Here is a 20,509-nt window from a genome sequence, read left to right as displayed (position 1 = left end):
CCGAGGACCAGGACTTCACCGTCCTGCACAGAGTGGTGGCGCTGGGGGACTTGGAGCTGGGCGTGGAAGCTGCTTGTTCCGAGGTGCCCAGTGGGAGGCTGTCCCAGCCTCCACCAGATTACAGGACCCCGGCCTGGGACGTAGTGTGGGTGGCGTTCCTGAGCTCAGGAAGTGTGCCTAGGGCCCCAGTGGGCGAAGCCTGTGGGGGTTGCCCTCAGAGGGGCAGGTGACTGAGGGCAGTGCTCACACAGGGTGGTCATCTTGGGTATGCCTGCGGACAGGAGGGGCCCGAGCTGGGTGGCCTGGCAGGGACTTCTTTCACAGCCTCTGCTCCATAGCCCCCAGGCCAGATCCCTCCCCAGTCAGCAACCTAATTCTTTTGGACTGGCAGATCCACTGGGGCCCTCAGCTCCTGGGCATTTCAGTTGGAATGGGGTCCTGTAACCCCCTTTTAGGGTGGAGGAACGGACCCAGAACCTGGTGCCCTGGGGCCTGCGGGACCCAGCCTGTGCCCTGCATATCCAAGGGCCCACCACAGCCGCCAGCACCTCCCCAGGCTCCCAGCTCCTCTGGAAGCCCAGCTCCCCCTAAGGGCCTTCCCCCTAGGTTCTGAGCTCCCTAGGCTCCTCCTCGGGGAAGCCAGGCTGGGAAGACCCTGTCCCCATGAGGCCAGACCTAGGGCTGGTCGTGGTCTGGCTCCTGAAGGGAGAGAGGTCAGATGGGTGGCCAGTGCTGGGCGCCTACGTTTCCGCAGAAGAGGTGACCCTCCTTTGTCCCCAGACGCCACATCTAGTCAACCTGAACGAGGACCCGCTGATGTCCGAGTGTCTCCTGTACTACATCAAGGACGGGATCACCAGGTGGGGGCCGTGAGGGGGGTCGGCGAGGGGCTGCCAAGCCTGGCATCTGTTGGAACACTGCTGTCCGCCCATGCTTGCTGCTGGAGACAAGGCTGAGGGCCACTCAGTGCTACGTGGCTCTCCCAGGCTGGGCTGCATTTGGGGCATCCCCCGCGGCCCCACTCATACGCACCCTGGGCGTCTCCTGATGGAGCCCAGCTGGGCATCCCTGTGGGGGGGCGGGGTGGGCCAGTGGGCGGTGGCTGGGGTGCACTGGGTCCCGCCAGTGCTGACGGTCGCCTGCCCCTCCTCCCCAGAGTGGGCCGGGAGGATGCGGAGAGACGGCAGGACATCGTCCTGAGCGGGCACTTCATCAAGGAGGAGCATTGCGTTTTCCGGAGCGACTCCCGAGGGGGCAGTGAAGGTACCCCGCCCTTCAGCCCTGCCCAGCCCGGGGCTGCTGACTGCCGGGCTCAGCCCAGGGTCCCAGTCAGTCCCGGGAAGCAGCTCCATTGGAAACGGGGCTTCGAGTGCTCGGCTGTGGACATGGGAGCTCCCTCTTGTGCCAGGAGTGAGCTGGGGGTCTTCCTGGGCAGGAGGATAGTAAGCTGTGAGGAATGAGCCTAGATCGGGGTGGAGAGCTATTTTTAGACCACACTTTCCTGTTGGCCTTGGAGCAGCCATCTGTCCATTACCCAGCCTGCCTGCCTCTATCGCCATTGCCCGTCTTGGACGTGGCCCTCTCAGGGAGGCCCCTGCTCTGTCCGTGTGCCATCACAGCGCCCACAGCCCCCCGGCACCAAGCATGCTCCCTAGAGAGTGTCTGGCCTGCAGCCCACTGTGACTGGACACCTCAGGGTCATGGCCTTAAACAGTTTTGGGGACGTTGGTCCTCCCAGAATTCTGTCCCCAAAGCCTGCCCTCTTCTGAGTGGCTGGACTCTAAGCTCTGGGGGCTCTGGGACTCCTGGGGATATGCCAGCCACTGTTTCCCATCCATGTCCACCTGGAGACCGTGATGGGCGCCCTGGTTCCCTGACTTGGGCACATGCGCCTCTCCATCGGGCGTCACCTTCCTTGTCTGGTGTGTGAGGTGCAGCCCTCCTCTGGGGCCCAAACGAGGTATTGTCTGCTGGCAGTCAGGCTTTGCAGCTGGCAGGGAGGAGAGGCCTGATGGGGGCCGCACCTGGGTGGCCAGGTGAGCCGAGCCATGCGTGTGGTTAGAGGGCATGACCACCGGATGACAGTCCCTCACAGTCCTCCTCTCTGCCCCCTGCCCGTCTCTTCTACAGCCGTGGTGACCCTGGAGCCCTGCGAGGGTGCAGACACCTATGTCAACGGCAAGAAAGTCACGGAGCCCAGCATCCTGCGGTCAGGTATGGCTAGGGCCTGGCACAGGTGTTGCCTTCCCCCTGCTGCTTCAAGATGGGGTCTGGGATCCATGTTCTCAGCTTGGTGTCTCCCTCCTGGAACCTGAGCCTGGCTATAATCAGGGCCCAAGGGCAGGGAGGACAGAATGGTGACTAGCCGAGGGTGGCTGGTGAAGGTGGCTGGGGGAGGAGCTGAGGGAGGCCTTAGGGAGGACCCACCAACGGACAGGGGCTGGCGTGGGAGGAGGAGCTAAGCTGGCCCCCGTGGGCCACAAGTTGGAAGGAAACTAGGCTGTCCAAAGAGCTCTTGTGGGCAGGATTGTCCAAAGACAGTGGGCGCGTCTGCCCTAGAGGATGCATCTGCCCTGGGGGGCCCCGGGCGCACATAGACCGGCGCCCACTGTTCTCCAGCAGCTGGGGAGGCTGATGGGCAGGGCAGGACCCCCGAGCCCGTATTGCAGCACCCTGCAGAGGGGCCCGAGCACAGCCCCCGGGTGTGGAGGAGCATCGAGGACCAGGGCATGGGGTCAGGAGGCCAGGATGGCCTGGGCGGCAGCATGTGTGCGGTGGAGCGAAGGATCATACGTTGGAAAAGTGCTGGGACTGTTTTGCAAACATGGCTGGCTGCTGTATGGGGAGGGACGGAGGGGGTGGATTTGGGGAGAGAGTGAGGTCCTGGCCATGGGGCAGGTGGCTGGCTGGCCCAGAGTGGGGACCTGGGGAGGCTCACGGCGACCCTCCCTAGGGAGGGCAAGCTGGAGGAAGTGCCCGTGTTCTACTTTCCCCTTTTCCTCCCTGACCCCATCCCTGGAGGCCACCCCTAGGCCACAGCCCCCCCTCCCATTGCCAGCCTTGCTTCTGTCCCCCAGGAAACCGCATCATCATGGGAAAGAGCCACGTGTTCCGGTTCAACCACCCCGAGCAGGCGAGGCAGGAACGCGAGCGTACGCCCTGCGCAGAGACCCCTGCAGAACCTGTGGACTGGGCCTTCGCGCAGCGAGAGCTACTGGAGAAGCAGGGCATTGACATGAAGCAGGAGATGGAGCAGAGGTGAGGCCTGAGGCTGGGTCACCATGCCCACCACCCCGCCGCACTTGTCCCCACTGTGCCCACTCACCCCTGCCCGCGCTTGCAGGCTCCAGGAGCTGGAGGACCAGTACCGCCGGGAGCGAGAGGAGGCCACCTACCTGCTGGAACAGCAGAGGCTGGTGAGGCCCCCATGCCAGCGGGGGGTGGGGGCCGGCGTCCCCGCTTTGCCAGCCGTCGCTGTGGTGGGGCCGCCTCCAGACGCCTTGGGGCCCACAGAGGGAGGCTCGGGCGGGAGGGCGGGGAAGGGGCCTGGTCTGCACGTGGGTCCACGGTGCTTCTCCTGTGGCCAGGACTACGAGAGCAAGCTGGAGGCCCTGCAGAAGCAGATGGACTCCAGGTACTACCCTGAGGTGAACGAGGAGGAGGAGGAGCCAGAGGACGAAGGTGAGAGCTCTCAGCCGGCAGGGCCTGGGCCTTGGACTGGGGAGGGGTTTCGGACGAGAGGAGTCCCCAGGCCACTCCTTGGAGATCAGCTGTCAGCCCCTTCACCCTGGGGTCTCTGGCCTGTCCCTCGGGGAGAGGCCTCCTTGTCCCTGGGAGGCACCCATGGCAGCAGGATCTGGGGGCGGGGGGGGGAGGCTGTGCTCCGCAGGAAGGCATCTGTGCACGTGCACGCACTAGGGTATGCTCACGCACACCAGTCTTGGTGGGAGCAGCCTGGATGATGGAGAGTGCGGTGCGGGCAGGGTACGGCCTCTGCTCACCCGTCTTGCCAGCGGGAAGCTGGTGCTCTTCCCCAGGACTAGGTCACTGCTGCTCGCCTCCCGACCCCCTTTCTGAGGGTTAACTTGTGTGGCCCACCAGCTGACCTCAAGCTGCTGTGGGCACAAGGGTGCCCTCAGTCAAGACAGACGGGTGGAGTCAGGTCTGGGGTTCATGTCCAGCCTGGTCTCTGGTCAGCCGGTCAGTACCTTTGTGCTGACGTGACCTTGGCCTCCCCTTGTGTGGAATCATCTTCCCGACGAGCCTCCTTCCCTCAGGGCGGGAGCCCTGGGTGAGAGGGGCTGAGCCTGGAGCCTGGACAGGCCCGTCCCAGTGTCCGTGAATCCTTCCTCCTGCAGGCCCAGTGGGCAGAGGAGTGTGAGCCAGGACAGGGCATGAGAGTCGGCCCTGGTTGGCCCTCCTGCCTGTCCTCCTGTGGGCGCCCGCCCCCACCACGGCCCGCACATGCTGTCTTGGCACTGCCGCCAGCCTCTCTGAGCTCACCGGCCCTCTGAGTGCTCCAGTTCTGGGCGGCCTCTCTGGGGCACACGGAGCCTTTCAGGCCACTCCCTGGGGCAGACCCTTCTGTCAGTTTCCTTCTTTCTGAGCCCCCAGGACAGCTAGAGCCCCGGGCCTCGGCCAGAGTGGGGTGTTGTGGCATGTCCGTGACGACCACATACGCCTCTCCCAACAGTCCAGTGGACAGAGAGGGAGTGTGAGCTGGCCCTTTGGGCCTTCCGGAAGTGGAAGTGGTACCAGTTCACGTCGCTACGGGACCTGCTGTGGGGCAACGCCATCTTCCTCAAGGAGGCCAACGCCATCAGTGTCGAGCTCAAGAAGAAGGTGGGCTCCCGCGCCACTGCCCGCTGGCCTCCTGCCGCCCGCACATGTCCCACTTACAGGGGGCACAGGGAGGGCACAGCCGCCGCACCTGACCTGGGCCCTGAGAGCAGCGGGCAGGGGGAGGGAGGCCCGGGGATGGACCTGGGTGGGCGTGCGCACTACCGCTCAGGGAGCACAGGTGAGCGGGTGTGGATGCTGGCCGGAAGGCTCCAGGCAACACGTGCGCGTGGGCTGGGGAGGAAGCCCTTTGGGGCCTGGCCCCCTCCACCAAGGGGCTGACGGGGGTCACTTCCCGCTGCCACAGGTCCAGTTCCAGTTTGTCCTCCTCACGGACACGCTCTACTCCCCGCTGCCTCCGGACCTGCTGCCCCCAGAGGCCGCCAAAGACCGGGAGACTCGCCCCTTCCCCCGCACCATTGTGGCCGTGGAGGTGCAGGACCAGAAAAATGGGGCCACCCACTACTGGACGCTGGAGAAGCTCAGGTGGGGGGGGACGGCAGTGGGGTGGGTGCAGGTTTGCAGTGCCTCTGTGTCCCTGTGGTGGTTTCTCCTGCTGTGACGGCTTTTAAAATCAGAAGGAAGAGGCGATATTATAGAATCCAACCTGTTGGTGAAGTTAGGTGTGCTTTCATGAAGGAAGGGGCGGATGAGGCTAGCGGTGCTGCAGGGGGGTGGCGTGGGGCCAGCAAAGCATGCACGACAGGTTAGCGGCCTGAGAGGCAGGCGCAGAGCCTCCAGAGCCTTGCTGGGCAAGGCCGCATCCTCAGAAGAGCTCAGCAGGGCGCCTCTCCACCTCGGGCCGTAGGGATCCCAGGGACGACGGCAGAAGGGCTTGGAGGGGCTGAGAGGGGCTGGATGGGGGGTGCAGCTGTCCCTGGGAGAGCCGTCTTTCCTCCAGCTCCACCTCCACGCTCCCCACGTGCTTGCTCATCAATGTGTGGCTTTCAGTCTGGAGAGAGACTGAGCGAGACAGAGTTCGATGCCATCAAAGGAAAGTCAGATGTTGCTGGTGGTGCCCTGGACGTCAGGGGCTCTGCACACAGGCAGGGCCATGGCAGGTGGGAGGGAGCCCAGCTGTCGGGAGGGAGACAGGAGCATAGGCAGGCGAGGCCTCGGCGGGGAGGCCCATCCGCGAGGACTGGCCACTTTGAATTATCCCGATGGGCTTTGGAGCACAGGGCTGCCCGGGTTGCTTAGTGCTGGACCCTAGGGAGAGTTTGGGCAGGGGATGCTGACTTGGTGTGTGAGTGAGGAAGGGCGGGTGGATTTGGTTTGAGTGTGATGGGTGGACTCACCCCCAAGTTGTTCCTGGGCTGGCCCAGCCATCGAGGCTGCAGAGACGTCATGGCATAAACTACAGAGAACGGAGGATGTCGTTAATACACACTCGTGGTCCAACCCAGACCCACCCACACACACCCCTCCACACTCACACACACGTGCACGCCTTCCTCCCTAGTATGGCTCATTCACACGTGGACACACAGGCACACACACTCCCCTAAGACTCGTGAGAGCAAAGGCCCACGCTCACGGCCCCTTCCCACCCTCCCCAGGGCAATGCTGGGACTTTTGTGAGGACAAACACGTCATTCCTGTCACTCCTGAGTTCTAGGGGGAAATGACTGCATTCCCTTTCTCCTACAATGTGTTGGTTTTCTGGGGATTATCATTTTTAAAATATTTTCTGTCTGTATCCTATCACCAATTTGCCCTTCGTTCCGTTGAGGTCTAAGGCCCGCAACACGATCCCCCATCCCGGCCGCCCCACCCTGGCTTTGGCAGGCCTTCTCTGTCCCCTTCCCTCCAGCTCCTGGCCTGTCCTGCCTGGTTATGTCACCTTGCTGTCACTGGGTCAGCAGTGTCTCGCATGCTCATCTGGAAGGTTCTTGCTCGTGGTTGACTGACTTTGAAGAGCGTGGAGGGTCTGTCGGCAAACCACGTTGAACCTCGGATGACGCTGAGCTGTGGCCGGAGCTGGGCCGAGCGCGCGGTCCCCAGCAGGAGGTGTGGCCTGCCGGATGCTCCGCCTGGGCCCACGGTGACCTCTGTGCCCCTGCAGGCAGCGCCTGGACCTGATGCGGGAGATGTACGACCGGGCAGCAGAGGTGCCCTCCAGTGTCATCGAGGACTGTGACAACGTGGTGACTGGAGGAGACCCCTTCTACGACCGTTTCCCCTGGTTCCGGCTGGTGGGCAGGTGGGCGCCTCATTCCCTCCCTGGGCTGAGAGAGAGAGAGAGAGAGAGAGAGAGAGAAGGTGGTGGGGGCAGGGAATGGGCCTCCTTCCAAGGCCGAGACCCCCGGCTGGGGGACCCCAGCGAGAGGCCCTTTTCCACCTCGACTCCCCTGTCCTCGTCCTTCCTGGGTCTGAGGCACCCCCCAGCCACTCTCGTCCAAAGACCAGTGGACCCTGTAATTTGGGGGACCGGGGAGGGGAGGGGTCTCAGCATTGCCACTACACCTGCTGCAGGGCTGTGGCCGCCAGCACGTATCCACGGGTGTGAAGTGTGTCACCCGGTCCTCCACGACCTCAGCCACATCTGGCCAGGAGCACGCCAGTGGGTGCTTTCCAGAACTTTCCGTAGCCTTCCACTGACCACATGTGCGGTTTCTTTCCAAGCCTGGGGACGGGGTGCACTTTTGGTTCTCTTGTCTTTTAAAGCAGCATTCCTGATGGTCTGTGTGTTTGGTTTTGGTTTTAAACAGAAGCCCCCCACCCCCACCCCTGTCCGTCCCTGCGAGTAGCTGGTGTTAACTTCTCTCTGTCTTGTCGTACTAACCTCAGTTCAGTCATCTCTGGCTGCAACAGCTACCCTCTTCTCAACACATGCATGAGCGAGCGCATGGCTGCTCTCACCCCCTCCCCCACCTTCTCGAGCCCCGACTCCGACGCCACCGAGCCTGCCGAGGAGCAGAGCGTGGGGGAGGAGGAGGAGGAGGAGGAGGAGGAGGAGGAGGAGGAGGACCTGGAGGACGACGTCTTTCCGGAGCACGCGCTGTGCGACGGCCGGGACCCGTTTTACGACCGGCCCCCCCTGTTCAGTTTAGTAGGAAGGTTGGTGAGGTCGAGGACGGCATGCTGGGAAGGAACCAGCTCTTTTGCGCAGGAGCACTGCTGCGGGCACAATTCGACCGCCGTCAGGGCGTGGCCCCCCGGTGTTCGGGGCAGCTCCCCGGACCCCCAGGCCGAGGCAGGCCAAGGCAGGCTGAGGGGCTGGCCTCCCTGAGGAGAGGGCGTGAGGGAGCGAGAGGGCTCCCAGCCATCCTGGAGCGTGCCCAGCAGGGACAGTCGGGTTCCCAGTCACAGGAGGGGCGGTGCACCCGGAGCACGGAGCTGCTTCTGCGCGGAGGTGCTGGACCCTGGAGGGGGTGCTGGAGCAGGGCCCGTGGGGGTTTGCGTCTGGGCACCCACCACCCGCTGAGGCGGCTTCACCCCTCTGCCGCCTCCTGCTGTTGCCCCAGAGGTGGAGGCTCCGGTTTGCTCTCCCTGCCACACCCTCTGGGAGAAGGAGCAGAACCTGGAGGAGACCGTCCTGCGAGGCAGGGAGGAAGGGCTGGCGCACAGGCAGGGGACGCTCTGCCTCCAAAGCCTGGGGCCCAGTGGACCCTGCCTCTCCCTGAGCCTTTCTCCGCCCAAAGGTGAGGACAGTTCATTCCTCCTGACCTCCTGGCTGTCCTGGCGACACACTTCACGGGAAGTGCCCTTTGCAGGGAGGGCCCGTTACAGTTTCTGGACGCAAGAGGGAGGCCAAGGTCAGGAGTGGAGCAGAGGCCCCGGGGCAGCCCGGACCTTGCCGGCAGGTTGGTCAGATACAGCTGCCATTCATGTTCTTATTCTTTGGAATGGAAGCAAAACAGATGAAGGAAAGATCTAGAAAGCTAGCTGCAGTGGTAGAGCATTTGGCTCACAAAGCAACTGCACTTAGGTAGAAAGGCTAAGACCTTGTCTGAGTCCGAGGTCGCTTCCTTGGACTAGGCCAGTGGGAGATTTTGTGTTTCCTGAACTTGGAGCACCAAGGCTGGAAGCTGAAGGCTGAGGCTGGCCCCCAGATTAGGGGGTTCACACGGGGAGCCCTTGGGTGCAGACCCTGGAGTGAAAGCCCCACTTCTCTTGGAAGGAAGCAGGTTCCCGCAGGTGCATGTCATGGATTTATTCTGACTAGTTTTCCATGAGTGTGACATGCCGGCCTCCTGGATACAAACATGGGGCGCTCTCCCTATGAGATGCCCTGCGTCTGGGCCTCCCACTCTGCTGAGCCCGACAGGGGGGCCAGCTCCACGCAGGCCTCTAGAAAGCCCTGGGCTGTGGGCCCGGGAGTCACTCCGGTGTCAGGTAGGCATGGGCTCAGGACGCACGGGAGTGAGGGCACCGGGAGAAACGGGGTATGGGCTCTGCAGTCTCAGCCAGAAAGAGCTGGGTCCTTCCAACATTTTCCCCCCTCTGTGGATCTGAGATGTTACCAAACAACCAAACCAAAGTCATCAATGAGAGGCCAGCCCCCCTACGGCGGGCGGTCTGTGAAGGGCTTCATTTGGAAACGTCCCCATCTTTTCGGTTTGGCAAGAATTGGCTTCTCCCGCGCAGCAGCTGTGCAGGCCCAGGCCCTGAGAAGGACCCCATCTTTGGTTCCCTTTTATCCTTCTGGTAGCTGCTGGCTCTCTCTCCAAAGCTTAAGCAGAATTGGGGCGCCCACTCTTGTCTCCCTTCGGAAAGGCTTTCCTGGCCCCAGCATGCGTCTCTGCACCTCACCAATCTTGTGGTTAGCCCCGCCTCCTCCCCTCCCGCCACACTCAGCCCTGGCTCTGCCGCTCTGCCGCCTCCTCTCTCTCCGGGTGGGTTTCAGCCTGCTTCAAGGTGCCCTCTCCCTGTGGACGAGCCCCCCCGCCCCCAGCGTGGTCCTCCCACGTCTTGACCCTGAGCTCCTCACCCATGGCCAGGGTTAGCCCCCAGTGGCCTCTCCCTCTGGTGGTCTGGGGTGCCAGGTGAAGTGGGGAGGTGGGATGGGCTGACCCAGGCAGAAGAAGTGGGGCTGGGGGCTCTGGTTTCCACCCCCCACCGATAATCCTCCTTGCCAGGAGCACCCAGCCAGAAGCTGGACCGGCCGGGAGCTGCAGGGAGGAGGACAAGGGGCTGGCTGCCAGGGAAGGGGGGCAGAGGAAGGGGAGGAGGGACCACCCAAGGGAAGAGTTCCAGATTGTGTGTGGAAAAATGCCGACCTGCTCTGGGTCCACACTGGGCCACCTGGGCTGGCATGGCCAGTCCCTCAGCTCCTCGCTTGGTGCCCTCTGCACAGGGTCACTCAGCCCGTATTGTCACCAGCGCAGCTATGAACCCCTCTGTGTGCAGTGGGTGCGCCCTGGCTGGCGGGGCCCTCTGGGCAGCACTGGGACAGTTCCGGCCCTTGGTGGCCGATGCTGACGTCCGGCTGTTTCTGGCACTCACAGGGCAGTGAAGGGGAGGCCAGCGTCTGTGCCATGGGTCCTGTTCCCTCATGTCCTGGCTTCTGAAGGTCAGGCTGAGCTCTGCCTGGGGTGTGTGGGGTCTTCCAGGCTGCTGTCGCCACCGGGGGTGTGGCTCCTAGGCCCCAGAGGTCTCTTCTGCCTGATGTGCCCATCACCGTCTCCAGATTAGGTCCCAGGGATTCGGGGCGGCAGGAGGGAGAGTGGACCCAGCATCTGGCACTGGATGCTCTCTTACCTTCTGGGGGTGTCCTACCTGCGTGCCTTTGCAGAGTGTGTGCACACACATTCACGCACGGCTGGGTTATGACCTGCAGAGAAGGGGAAGGGGGCTTGGCCATGGACCCCAGGGATCTTTTTCTTTGTGTAATCCCCACCTCCCACGAGGGGGTCCCTCGAGGCCCCCGGCCCCGGGAGCACGAATAGGATGTGTCTTGTCTAAGGATCTGAACTCAGGCTTTGCAGTTCTCAGTGTCATGAGTGCTCAGATTTTCCTTCTCCTGACAGAAGGAATCTTAAAAGATCAGGAGAGAACTGATCTACTTAATTACTGAGCTGTGGGAGTCGAGCAGGTGGGCATCGGAGCGTGGCGTCTGCATCCGTTGGAGCTGGAGAGGAGCCAGCCTGTGGGTTTAAACCCCAGCCCCGAGCGCCTTCCTTTCTGTGTTGTGTTAATCTGTGGAGGGGTCCTAACGCCCTGGTGCCCCAGCTCTAATGTGCCGTCTTGGACGCACGCCTAGGAGAGGACAATGCAGGCAGCTGAACTAAGACGTGTTGGGGGTTAGGGCAGCCCCGCGTCTGCTGCCGAGATGTGAACAGTGGGCGTCTGGGAAGTGGCGAGCTGTAGGCGTGCTGCGGCCCCGCCATGTCGGTGCCGGCCCCCAGTCAGCTCGGGCCGCAGTGCGCAGCTAGGATTGCATCACGGCTTTTCCATCCGTGGGCTGCCGAAGGGATGATTTGGGCCTTGGGGTCACGAGCGGCCCAGGCCACGTCTGGTTTGTGGGAGCCCGGGATCTGCACCGTGCTACAAGTTCTTGAGCCCACGGGGGGCGACGTGGAGAGAGCGTCCACTCTGGAAGAGCACAGTGGGTTTTGTGAAGCGAGGCCTTAAGGAGGGAACTGGGCGCCCCCCCACACACACCTTGCCGCCTGACCTGGACCCGACCCTGCCCTCTGCCTCGGTCTCCGCTGTGGCCTTCATGAGGGATGGGGGAGGAGCGTCAGGAAGCGGGTGGCCATGGACCCTGTGAGCTCAGAAGGGGGTAGGGGTCACCTCTGGGGTGCTGTGAGTCACACTCTGGGGGATCCCAGAGCCCTGCACGCCCAGAGCCAACCCCCTGAGCCTTCTAGGAAGGCAGCCCCGGGCCAGGGGCTCTGTGGTGGCCTGAACCTGGCTCACCTCCTGGCTGGGTGGCTCTGGTCAGCCCTTAAGCTCTTCTTCCAGGAAGCTCTACTGATTAAGGACCCTAATGCCAGGCACGGTGCCCCCACCTGTCTCCCAGTGGGAGGTGTCCCCCTGCTTCTGAGGGCCCTCCTGTTGATTCCCTGCAGAGTATAGATGAGGGTGGGCAGGCTGCAACCCCATCTGTGCCTGGGGTCCCTGGGAGCCTCCTCAGTGCCTCTCTGCCTCCCAACACGGGGCTTCCCATTGTGGGCCCTGTCCCAGGAACGGGGCCCTGCTCTGGGAGGTGGGGCGGGGGCTGACTTGAGGACCCTGAAGCTCGGGGCTATCCTGCTCAGTCCTGTTAGCTCTCCAGCATGGTGGGATGGCCAGCTGGGCCCCAGCCAAGCAGGTACAGCAGGGTCTGGGCCTGTTCCTGCAGCCTGAATCCTAGGCTGCCTCCACGTTCCCTTCTGGGCCTCAAGGCCTTGCCCCGTTCGTGGCTGTCCTCCTCACACGCCCCCCAATTTCAAGCAAAGGCCCTTGGCCAGGATTCCAGGGGCCCAGAGAGGGCAGGCCACCATCATCCCCATCCCATGGTGGGTGCTGGGAGAGGCCCAGCAGCCAGCCCTGGCCAGTCCATCAGCTGGGTGCCTGGTGCTGCTAAAGCAAGGGGCTTCTGCTCCCTGAGCCTTGGTTTCCTTTTGTGACCAGGGCGGGGGCTGGCTTCTGCCAGCCTTTCCCATACCTCATCTTGGTGGGTGGTTAGGGGCAGCAGAGCCCCCACCCCTGCCCTAGCCAGGCAGAGATGCCCGCACCATCCAGCAACACGCCTGCCCTTCAGTGAATTCCCGAAAAGGACAGTGAGTTCCCTTGGAACAGTCCTCCTCCAGGGTATTCTCAGAGAGGGCACTTTGCTGGGGAAGAGAGGGGCTCTGGGAAGCCATCCGGGGCAGACACTCAGGGTGACACTCAACGCCCTAGGGACGGTACAGCCTTTTCCTCTAGCTGGAGCCTGTGTTGGTCTGGAGGGTTCCCAGGAAGCAAAAGACCGTTAGCAGAGACAGTCCCACTGTTGAGTCAGACGAACAGTTGGCCATGAGGAGTTATATGGTGTGGGGGCTGGGAGCAGAGCGCGCCTGGGGTGTCCCAGGACAGAGGAGGTGGCTGGACGGCAGGGCTTGGCCAGCACCGAGGGTGTGTGGGAGTCTGGTTGGAGCCCCAAGTCTCCTCCGGCTGCTGTGGGGGCCGTGGGGGAAGCAGAAGGGTGGCTGGCACTCCAGAGAGACATTTGGGGTAGAACCAATGCATCTGAGATGAGCCAGGTGGTGCTCAGGATTCTGACCTTCTGTGGGTGAAGCGCCAGCAGGAGTGGGGGTGAGGGGGCACCAGGGCCTGGAATTGGGGCCCTTGGGGAATGCCCCCAGCCCATGCCTGCAGTTGTAGGGGGGTCCTTTAGGAGCTCAGGTGTGGGGTGAGGCCAGTGGCTCAGCCTGGGTGGTGTCTGACCTCTGAGCAAGGCGAGAGGGGCAGTGACACCTCTTTCCCTTCTCCTCCCAGCTCCACCCTGGGCCATGCACCCAGGTGCCAGTACCCACCTGGCCTGCAGACTGCGACCTTCCCTCTCCCACCTCCCCATCACCACCTCCGCCCCCACTGTCGCTCTTGCTTCTGCACCTCCACGGTTCTCCCCGGCTGAGGCCCTGGGCCTCCCTACCCCCGCCTCTGCACCTGCTCCCCCATACCTCCTACCCTTCTGTGTCCAGATCCTGCCCATCCTTGCCCAAGCTGGATCCTCCCCTGGGACCCCCCCCAGCCGCCCCAAGATCCTGGGAGCTCAGGGCTGTTGAAGGCTGTGCCCCTGGGCTGCAGCAGGAACTGCCCATCCCTCTGTGCCTGGAGGGGAGGGCAGGGTGGGGGCGGGTCCTGTTTTGAAGTATGAGCACAGCTGCAGGTTCTCACCAGGACTGGGCTCGCGTGGGCCTGCCTGTCCTGTGCCGGGAGTCCCCCTGGGAAGGGCGCCCCTGACCAAGGAGGCACTGTGCTCTACATCTGCCCGCACACCTGGCTGGGTGGCCCGGGTCTTCCAGGGTCCTCTTGGTCCTCCTGGCTGTCCGAGTGACCTCTGCACACTGGCTAGCTCAGGGAATTGGGCAGACTCCTGGGTGACGTGGCCACTACCCAGCCCGTCCTGCCACTGGCCAGGTGCACAGCTGAGCTGCTCGGATGGGAAGGGCCCTGGGCACTCTGTGGGAGGCTGACAGGGGCTCACCAGGCGGTGCCGTGCAGTCTAGGGGGTCCTTAGGGCTCTGCTCAGCCAACTTCCCTGGCACTGACCTGGGGGTGATGCCCCGTTGGCTGACACCGTGAGCTCCCACCTGCTGTGTTCCTGGAAGGGTCTGAGAGGGAATCGATCTGTATAAAAACAGTAGGAGCCCTCTGTGCGGCCCTGAGGCCAGGGGTCACTGGGAAAGGGGCGGGAGGCAGAGGGACTGCCGGCCATCTGTGCCAGCGTGAGGGTCATAGCTCGGCGTTGGCCGGGTCCCCAGGTCCTCCTCCTCCTTGAAGCAGGCTGAAACCTCCCTCCTCAGCTCTCAGACAGCGGGTATGGCCCCACGGGCTTTACCCTGTGCCAGCCCCACTCCGCACTTCCTCTCTGCCCGCCCTGCGCACGCCCTCCTCCTCCTCTGTCCCTCTGCCTCCTCCTGTCTCCTCTGCAGCCCGTGGACCACCCCCCACCCAGCCCCCACCCAGCACAGCCCCCGCCCGACCTGCCTGCTCGCTGCCCTGGCTGCTTTGCGCCTCGCTCTGCTTCGCAGTGTTGTGTCGTGAGCCCGGGCCGTGCTGCCGCCAGCGCTGCTCCCAGCACACGCCGGGAAGGCCCTGACCTTGGGCTCTGCTCCCCCCAGGGCCTTCGTGTACCTGAGCAACCTGCTGTACCCTGTCCCCCTGGTGCACCGCGTGGCCGTCGTCAGCGAGAAGGGAGAAGTGAAGGGCTTCCTCCGCGTGGCTGTCCAGGCCACCTCAGGTGCGTGTGGGGCGGCCCTGTGTGGGAGGTCCCCATGGGCACCACGCCGTGGCCAGCATACCTGCTGGCCTTCTCTGTTTCTCCAGCCCCCTGGCTGGCACACGGGCTGCTGGCGCCCAGGAGGGCACTCCGGGAGAAGCCCCTGCTGCCCAGCTCCAGGCTCCATCCTTCCAGACTCTCCCGGTTCGGGTCTGCCGCCCCCCACCCCACCCCCCCCGCCCCGAGACTGTGCAGGCTGAACCCAGGGTTGTCTGAGCCCACTCTAGCTCAGGGCCCCCTCCCTCCCATCAGGCAGCCCCAGGTGGGCCCACACCCCAGCCAGATGCACAGTGGTGCTCTCCCCTAGCTCCCTGGCATCTCTGAGCCCAGCACAGGTGCACAGACCTCAGACCTCCGCCCCCCACCGACAGCAGCTCTCAGAGCCTCCCTCCAGACTCCCTACTGTGCCCCCCCTTCAGACCCCTTGGGGGAACTGGCTTTTCCCCCAGAGGCTGTGGACCCTCCCTCCATGGTGGGCCTGTAGACCAAGCCCCCCAATGCAGAGGTGGACACCTTCTTGCTGCTAAGCCCCCTCTGCCCTGGCCAGGGTCCCAGGACAGGAGAGCCCCAGAATAAAGGCCTTCGAGCCTGGGTGTGCTTCCCTGTAAACGGCATCCCCTGTGAAGCTTCCCACCCAACAGGCATGTTAAAGATCGTTCCAGAACACAGCTGTGAACACGCTTATCCGAGCAGGAAGCGGCAGGCCCGGGGGCCCGGTGCTCGTGCTCTAAAGGCCACTACTGCCTTCTTGACCCTTGCCCGCCCCCCTCCCGTGGCCTTGCTCTGTCTCCTCCCCATGGCCTTGGCAGCCCGGACACCCTGGGGAGTCCGACTGCAGAGTGTCTCCCAGACGAGGTGGGGCCGGGCTGCTCAGACCCTGAGCACCCCCACCGGATGGTCTCATGCCACCCCACCCCACCTGGATGGCCCAGCCACCTGAGGTGGCTTTGGTTGTACTTTTGGGACCCTTTTGCCAAATTCTCACTGGCCCACAATTTCTAGCTGCTCTTTGTAGCATGTCCTAGTCATGTCGCTGTGGTGCCAAGACCCCCAGGATCCTGACGGGGGGAGGACAGAGGACAGGGACGCTAGGGACCCTTAGTGCCACCCTCAGTCCCCACAGGGGACCCTGTCCATGTAATCTTGGGGGCTCTGTTCCCCTGGGCTCTTGGCCCTTTGTGACCAGGCTGAGCCTCGGTGGAGCTGGTCCCACTGAGGGGCCTGCCTTATGGGCGGACCCTGTCTGCATTTGGACACTCTTGACACTCCCTGTCTAACACTATGGCAGAGAGGCCGCAAGCTCAGAAAGCTCCGGCGGTCACAGAAGTCCCACCTGCCCTGCGCGTGTCTGCTTGTTGGACCCCTGAGCGCCGAGCTCTGCAGAGCTCAGGTCCTGGGCTGCCGGGGTTGAGAACACTGCAGGGTTTGTCCCCCCGGGGGCCCCAGAAGAGGAAGGTCGTAGAGGCCTCCCGGGGTGGGGTTCAGCCAGAGTGGCTGGAGTCAGGGTTGGGGAGGGGACAGAAGCCGGGTCTGGCAGGGGGGTGGGTGTCCCTGGGGCAGCAGGAAACCGCAAGACTCTGTGAAGAGAGGGGAGTGGGGGGCATGTGGGGAGCAGGTATGGGAGCTGAGTGGGGGGTGCTTGGGAGCCGTTGAGGGTCCAGATGGATGATGGTGCGGGCCTGCGACAGTGCTGGGAGAGGGGCAGGTGTGATTCTGGGGTGAAACCAGGAGGACCCCATGGAGTGGGCTCTGCCTAGTGATGGGCTCTGCTGAATCATCTGAGTCTGGGGGTGGGTGGGGTGGCCAGGACTCCGTGGAGGGGCAGGGGTCACAGTTTGGTTTTGAGAATGTGGAGTTTGTAGCCCTGTCAGGGTCAGCCACGCTGAGGCTGCGGCCACCTCTCGGGCCCGGAGCAGCACAGGCTGGCGGTCCGTGTGCCCGGGATGGTGTCCTGGTTGTACTGGAGCTGCAGTGGGTGGCGTTGGGGATCCCCGTCGTGGCTCAGAGCCTGTCGCGGTTCCTGTGCCTTCTCGTGCCTGGTGGCTCAGACTGGCTCTGCCAAAGCTTCCTGGGGGACAAGCAGGGCCCTGACCATCGGCTCTGCTCCCATTTCAGCTGACGAAGAGGCCCCCGACTATGGCTCTGGCGTCCGGCAGTCAGGAACTGCCAGGATCTCCTTCGACGACCAGCATTTTGAAAAGGTACCACGCAAGGGTCAGCTTGGCCACCCAACACCAGCCACCCGCCTCCAGCCCGACTCCAGGGGCCAGCTCTGCAGAGGGGTCCGGGCATGCCCTGTGGGCCCTGGGTCCTCCTGGAGTCCATGCCCCTCTTCCCAGGCCCCAGGCCTCGTGGCTTGCCCAGTCTCTCACTGTCTGACTTGACCTGACCCACGGGGTCCGTCTGTCTCCTGACCGTGGGCTCCCCGGGTCTGTCCCTGCTTACTCCACCTGGCCCACGGCTGCATGCGCCACCAGACGCCAAGAAGCCTCCACCCTACCCTCCCAGCTGCCCTTCTCGGGCTTGCTCTCCTGGACACTGTTTCCACCAGCATCTTTGCCCTCCCCTGACACCCCAGTGAGAGCTGGGGGGCCCCTCCACACAGTCCCGACGTCAGGTGCTGGGCTGGCCCTGCACCAGTGCCAAAAGCCCTGCCAGGTCCTCACTCAGAGGAAACAGTGCTTTCAGCCTGCGCCCCCTTTCTGCTCTCTGGCCGGGAGTGGGGGACAGGGAGGCTCCAGCTCCGTGCTCCCAGACAGGGCTTAGCTCACAGGAGGCTCCTCCCCTCTCCTTCTTAAGGCTCTTTCCTAACCCGTCCCCACCAAGCTGCCCGTCACTCCGCCTGAACCGTTCCCCCCCTTCCCCTCTGCAGCCGACACAGGTCACGGCAGCGTAGGAAACGGGCTGAGGGAGGCGGGTGCCCGTCTGAGCAGGGGCAGGTCTGGAACACAGGTCCGCAAAGGCCCTGGCCTGGCTCCGGGGTCCTCCGTGGGCTGTCATGGCCTCACCCTGAGCCGGCTCCCTCTGACTCTGGCCCCCAACCCACTCAGTTCCAGTCTGAGTCCTGCCCGGTGGTGGGGATGTCCCGCTCTGGGACCTCCCAGGAAGAGCTGCGCATTGTGGAAGGTCAGGGCCAGGGCGCAGACGCCGGACCCTCGGCCGACGAGGTCAACAACAACACCTGCTCAGGTAGGTGGCCACACCTGGCCCGCTGTAGCCGCGCGGGCCCACCCCCGCTTGGCTCAGCCCCCACGCCCAGGGTTCCCCGGGGAGGCCATGAGACCTTTCCGGGAGAGGAGGCTGTGTGGGCTCCTTGCCTGACCCCGGGCTCTAGGCCCCTCGGAGGTCCTGCCACATTGCTCTGCCCTTGGCTCCCAGCAGCCGCGCCTCCGGAAGGCCTCCTCCTAGACAGCCCTGAGAAGGCCGCCCTGGACGGGCCCCTGGACGCCGCCCTGGACCACCTGCGCCTCGGCAGCACCTTCACCTTCCGGGTGACCGTCCTGCAGGCGTCCAGCATCTCCGCCGAATACGCCGACATCTTCTGCCAGTTCAAGTGAGCCCCAGAGCCCCGTGCCCAGTGTGGGACAGCGGGCGGGGGCTTCCCAGCCCTGGCAACCCTTGCCAGACTGTGGTCCCCACCCCAAGACCCCTGTGGCCAGTGAGCATCTCCTCTCTCTTTATAGCTTCATCCATCGCCACGACGAGGCCTTCTCCACGGAGCCCCTCAAGAACACGGGGAGGGGCCCCCCACTCGGCTTCTACCATGTCCAAAACGTACGTCCCGAGAGTCCCCTCCTCCGGGGCTCTGGCTTCATGCGGCCACCCCAAAGCTGAGCCCGGCTGCAGTCACCGCACATACCTTCTCCCCATCCTGAGCCCCAGCTGTGAGCTAGGCAGGGCCCGGGTGTGAGGGCAGAGGGCCTCGGAGCCAGGCGGGGGTGTGTGGGCTGTTGCTGGGCAGTGGGGGCCTCAGTGGGCTTATGCCTGGGACTGGGGGCACCCTCGGGCAGATGTGAGCATGAGGTTTCTGGGGTGCCTGGCGTGGCTGTGGCCGGGGTTGGGGAAGAAGCAGAGAGGCAGGGCACACAGAGGGCCCCGGGGGTGCCCGCACACAACCTGGAGAGGTCAGGGAAGCTCCAGGCAGGGCGTGTCCCCAGCCAGGCTGTCAGGAGAGCAGGGGCTTCGGAGTGGAGTGGCTCCATGAGGCGGGAGAACGGGGCTAGCTGGCCAGCGGCCATCGCGTGACCGTGATGATAGCCGCCGGTTGGTGAGGCCTCGTGTGCCTGCCGAGGAGTGTGAAACTGACCCTGGGCAGTAGGGCTTGTGGGTGTGTGGCCCGAGCAGTCCTGGGGCCCACACTTGGAAGTGCCCCCAGACCAGCCCATCCTGAGCCCCGGGTGATGGGGAGCTAGTGGCTTCCCAGCCAGGGAAGCAAGGTCAGGCATGAAGGTGTGCGCGCTTGGTGGACTGATTTCCTGGGCGCCCCGAACAAAGTGGGCGGCCTTAACAAAAAGTGACTGCCTCTCTGCTCTGGAGGCTGGAAGCCTAAGATCAAGCGTGGGTAGGGTCGTTCCTTGGAGACTGTGAGGGAGACTCTGTGCCAGGCCTCTGCTGGGTGGGTAGATGCCCTCTTCTCTCTGTCCTCACATGGTCATCCCTCTGTGCCCGTCTTTGTGTCCTGATTCTGCAAAGGCCCTGGCCTGGCTCTGGGGTCCTCCGTGGGCTGTCATGGCCTCACCCTTTTCATGAGGTCACAGTCACATTGGATTAGGGCCACCCTGATGGCCTCGTTGTAACTTGGGATTAGTTCTGTAAAGACCCTATCTCTGAATACAGGTCCTGGGTGTTAGAACTGCAACACAGAAATCCGGGGTGGGGGGCACAATTCAACGCATCCCTCTTGATGGGTGGTCAAGGGCCCAGGAAGGGTCACAGCAGGCCACAGAGGCGCCCCTGCCCATTGTCCCCACTCGAACTCGGTGTTCTGAAAGGGCGCTCTAGGGGGTCTGGCCCTTGGCTGTGGGACGGGAGGGGAAGCGGGGCTAGAAGGACCAGGCGACGAGCGTCAACCCTTCGTGGGCAGAGGTCGGGCCTAGCCAGGGTCTCCAATCCAGTTCTCCGTGGAGGCCAAGCACTTGCCTCCCTGACTGTCCTTCCCCTTCCCCTGTGCGTGGGCTCACCCTTCTGCCTGTGCTCCTCACCTGCCAGATTGCAGTGGAGGTGACCAAGTCCTTCATCGAGTACATCAAGAGCCAGCCCATCGTGTTTGAGGTCTTCGGTCACTACCAGCAGCATCCGTTCCCACCCCTCTGCAAGGACGTGCTCAGGTCAGCAGCCCTGGGGCGGGGCGGGGGGGGGGGGCGTGGGAGGGCCCTTCCCAGACCTTCTCATCCAGCCTCCTGCTGCCCTCCAGGGTGCGGGCCTTCTCCCCCTCCCTGCCAGCAAAGCCACCCTGCCCCAGACAGGCCTCCCGATGCCCACCTTCCCTGTCGACGGGGTGGCCAGTCACCCAAGGTCAACAGCACCCAGAGCAAGTCAGAGACGTCCCTCCAGGGCTGAGTAGCGAGTTTCCTAAAGAGTATTGCTGTCTACACCTTGACCTCAGGGGCTGAGGACCAAGTCTTAGGGTCGGGGAAGCAGGGGCTGGGCGGGGTTTGGCCGGGGTGGTACGTGGGGCGGATGGCTCTCGCTCCCTGCGGAGAACACCATCGTAGGGGCGCAGCGATTCCAGTGTCCCGGAGTCCTTGGACCCCAGAC

At 63.9% G+C, this 20,509-nt stretch overlaps 1 protein-coding gene across 6 annotated transcripts in view; it reads left to right on the top strand.

The window, feature by feature from the left end:
- Positions 1-20,509, top strand: part of KIF1A (kinesin family member 1A) — a 95,291-nt gene that overhangs the window by 50,684 nt on the left and 24,098 nt on the right. For all 6 annotated transcript variants that reach the window (XM_026491089.4, XM_026491078.4, XM_044381640.3 and 3 more), the window contains 15 exons: positions 781-860; positions 1,157-1,263; positions 2,131-2,214; positions 3,078-3,258; positions 3,344-3,416; positions 3,588-3,681; positions 4,694-4,842; positions 5,147-5,325; positions 6,905-7,042; positions 14,595-14,713; positions 16,868-16,953; positions 17,803-17,941; positions 18,134-18,305; positions 18,436-18,526; positions 19,961-20,079. In XM_026491089.4, the coding sequence (XP_026346874.1) occupies positions 781-860; positions 1,157-1,263; positions 2,131-2,214; positions 3,078-3,258; positions 3,344-3,416; positions 3,588-3,681; positions 4,694-4,842; positions 5,147-5,325; positions 6,905-7,042; positions 14,595-14,713; positions 16,868-16,953; positions 17,803-17,941; positions 18,134-18,305; positions 18,436-18,526; positions 19,961-20,079 (1,811 nt within the window). The remainder of the gene's footprint in view (positions 1-780; positions 861-1,156; positions 1,264-2,130; positions 2,215-3,077; positions 3,259-3,343; positions 3,417-3,587; positions 3,682-4,693; positions 4,843-5,146; positions 5,326-6,904; positions 7,043-14,594; positions 14,714-16,867; positions 16,954-17,802; positions 17,942-18,133; positions 18,306-18,435; positions 18,527-19,960; positions 20,080-20,509) is intronic.

Source organism: Ursus arctos, unplaced genomic scaffold (genome assembly GCF_023065955.2).
Source record: "Ursus arctos isolate Adak ecotype North America unplaced genomic scaffold, UrsArc2.0 scaffold_1, whole genome shotgun sequence".
NCBI classification, from domain to species: domain Eukaryota; kingdom Metazoa; phylum Chordata; class Mammalia; order Carnivora; family Ursidae; genus Ursus; species Ursus arctos.
This window is presented reverse-complemented; position numbering and strand designations above follow the sequence as displayed.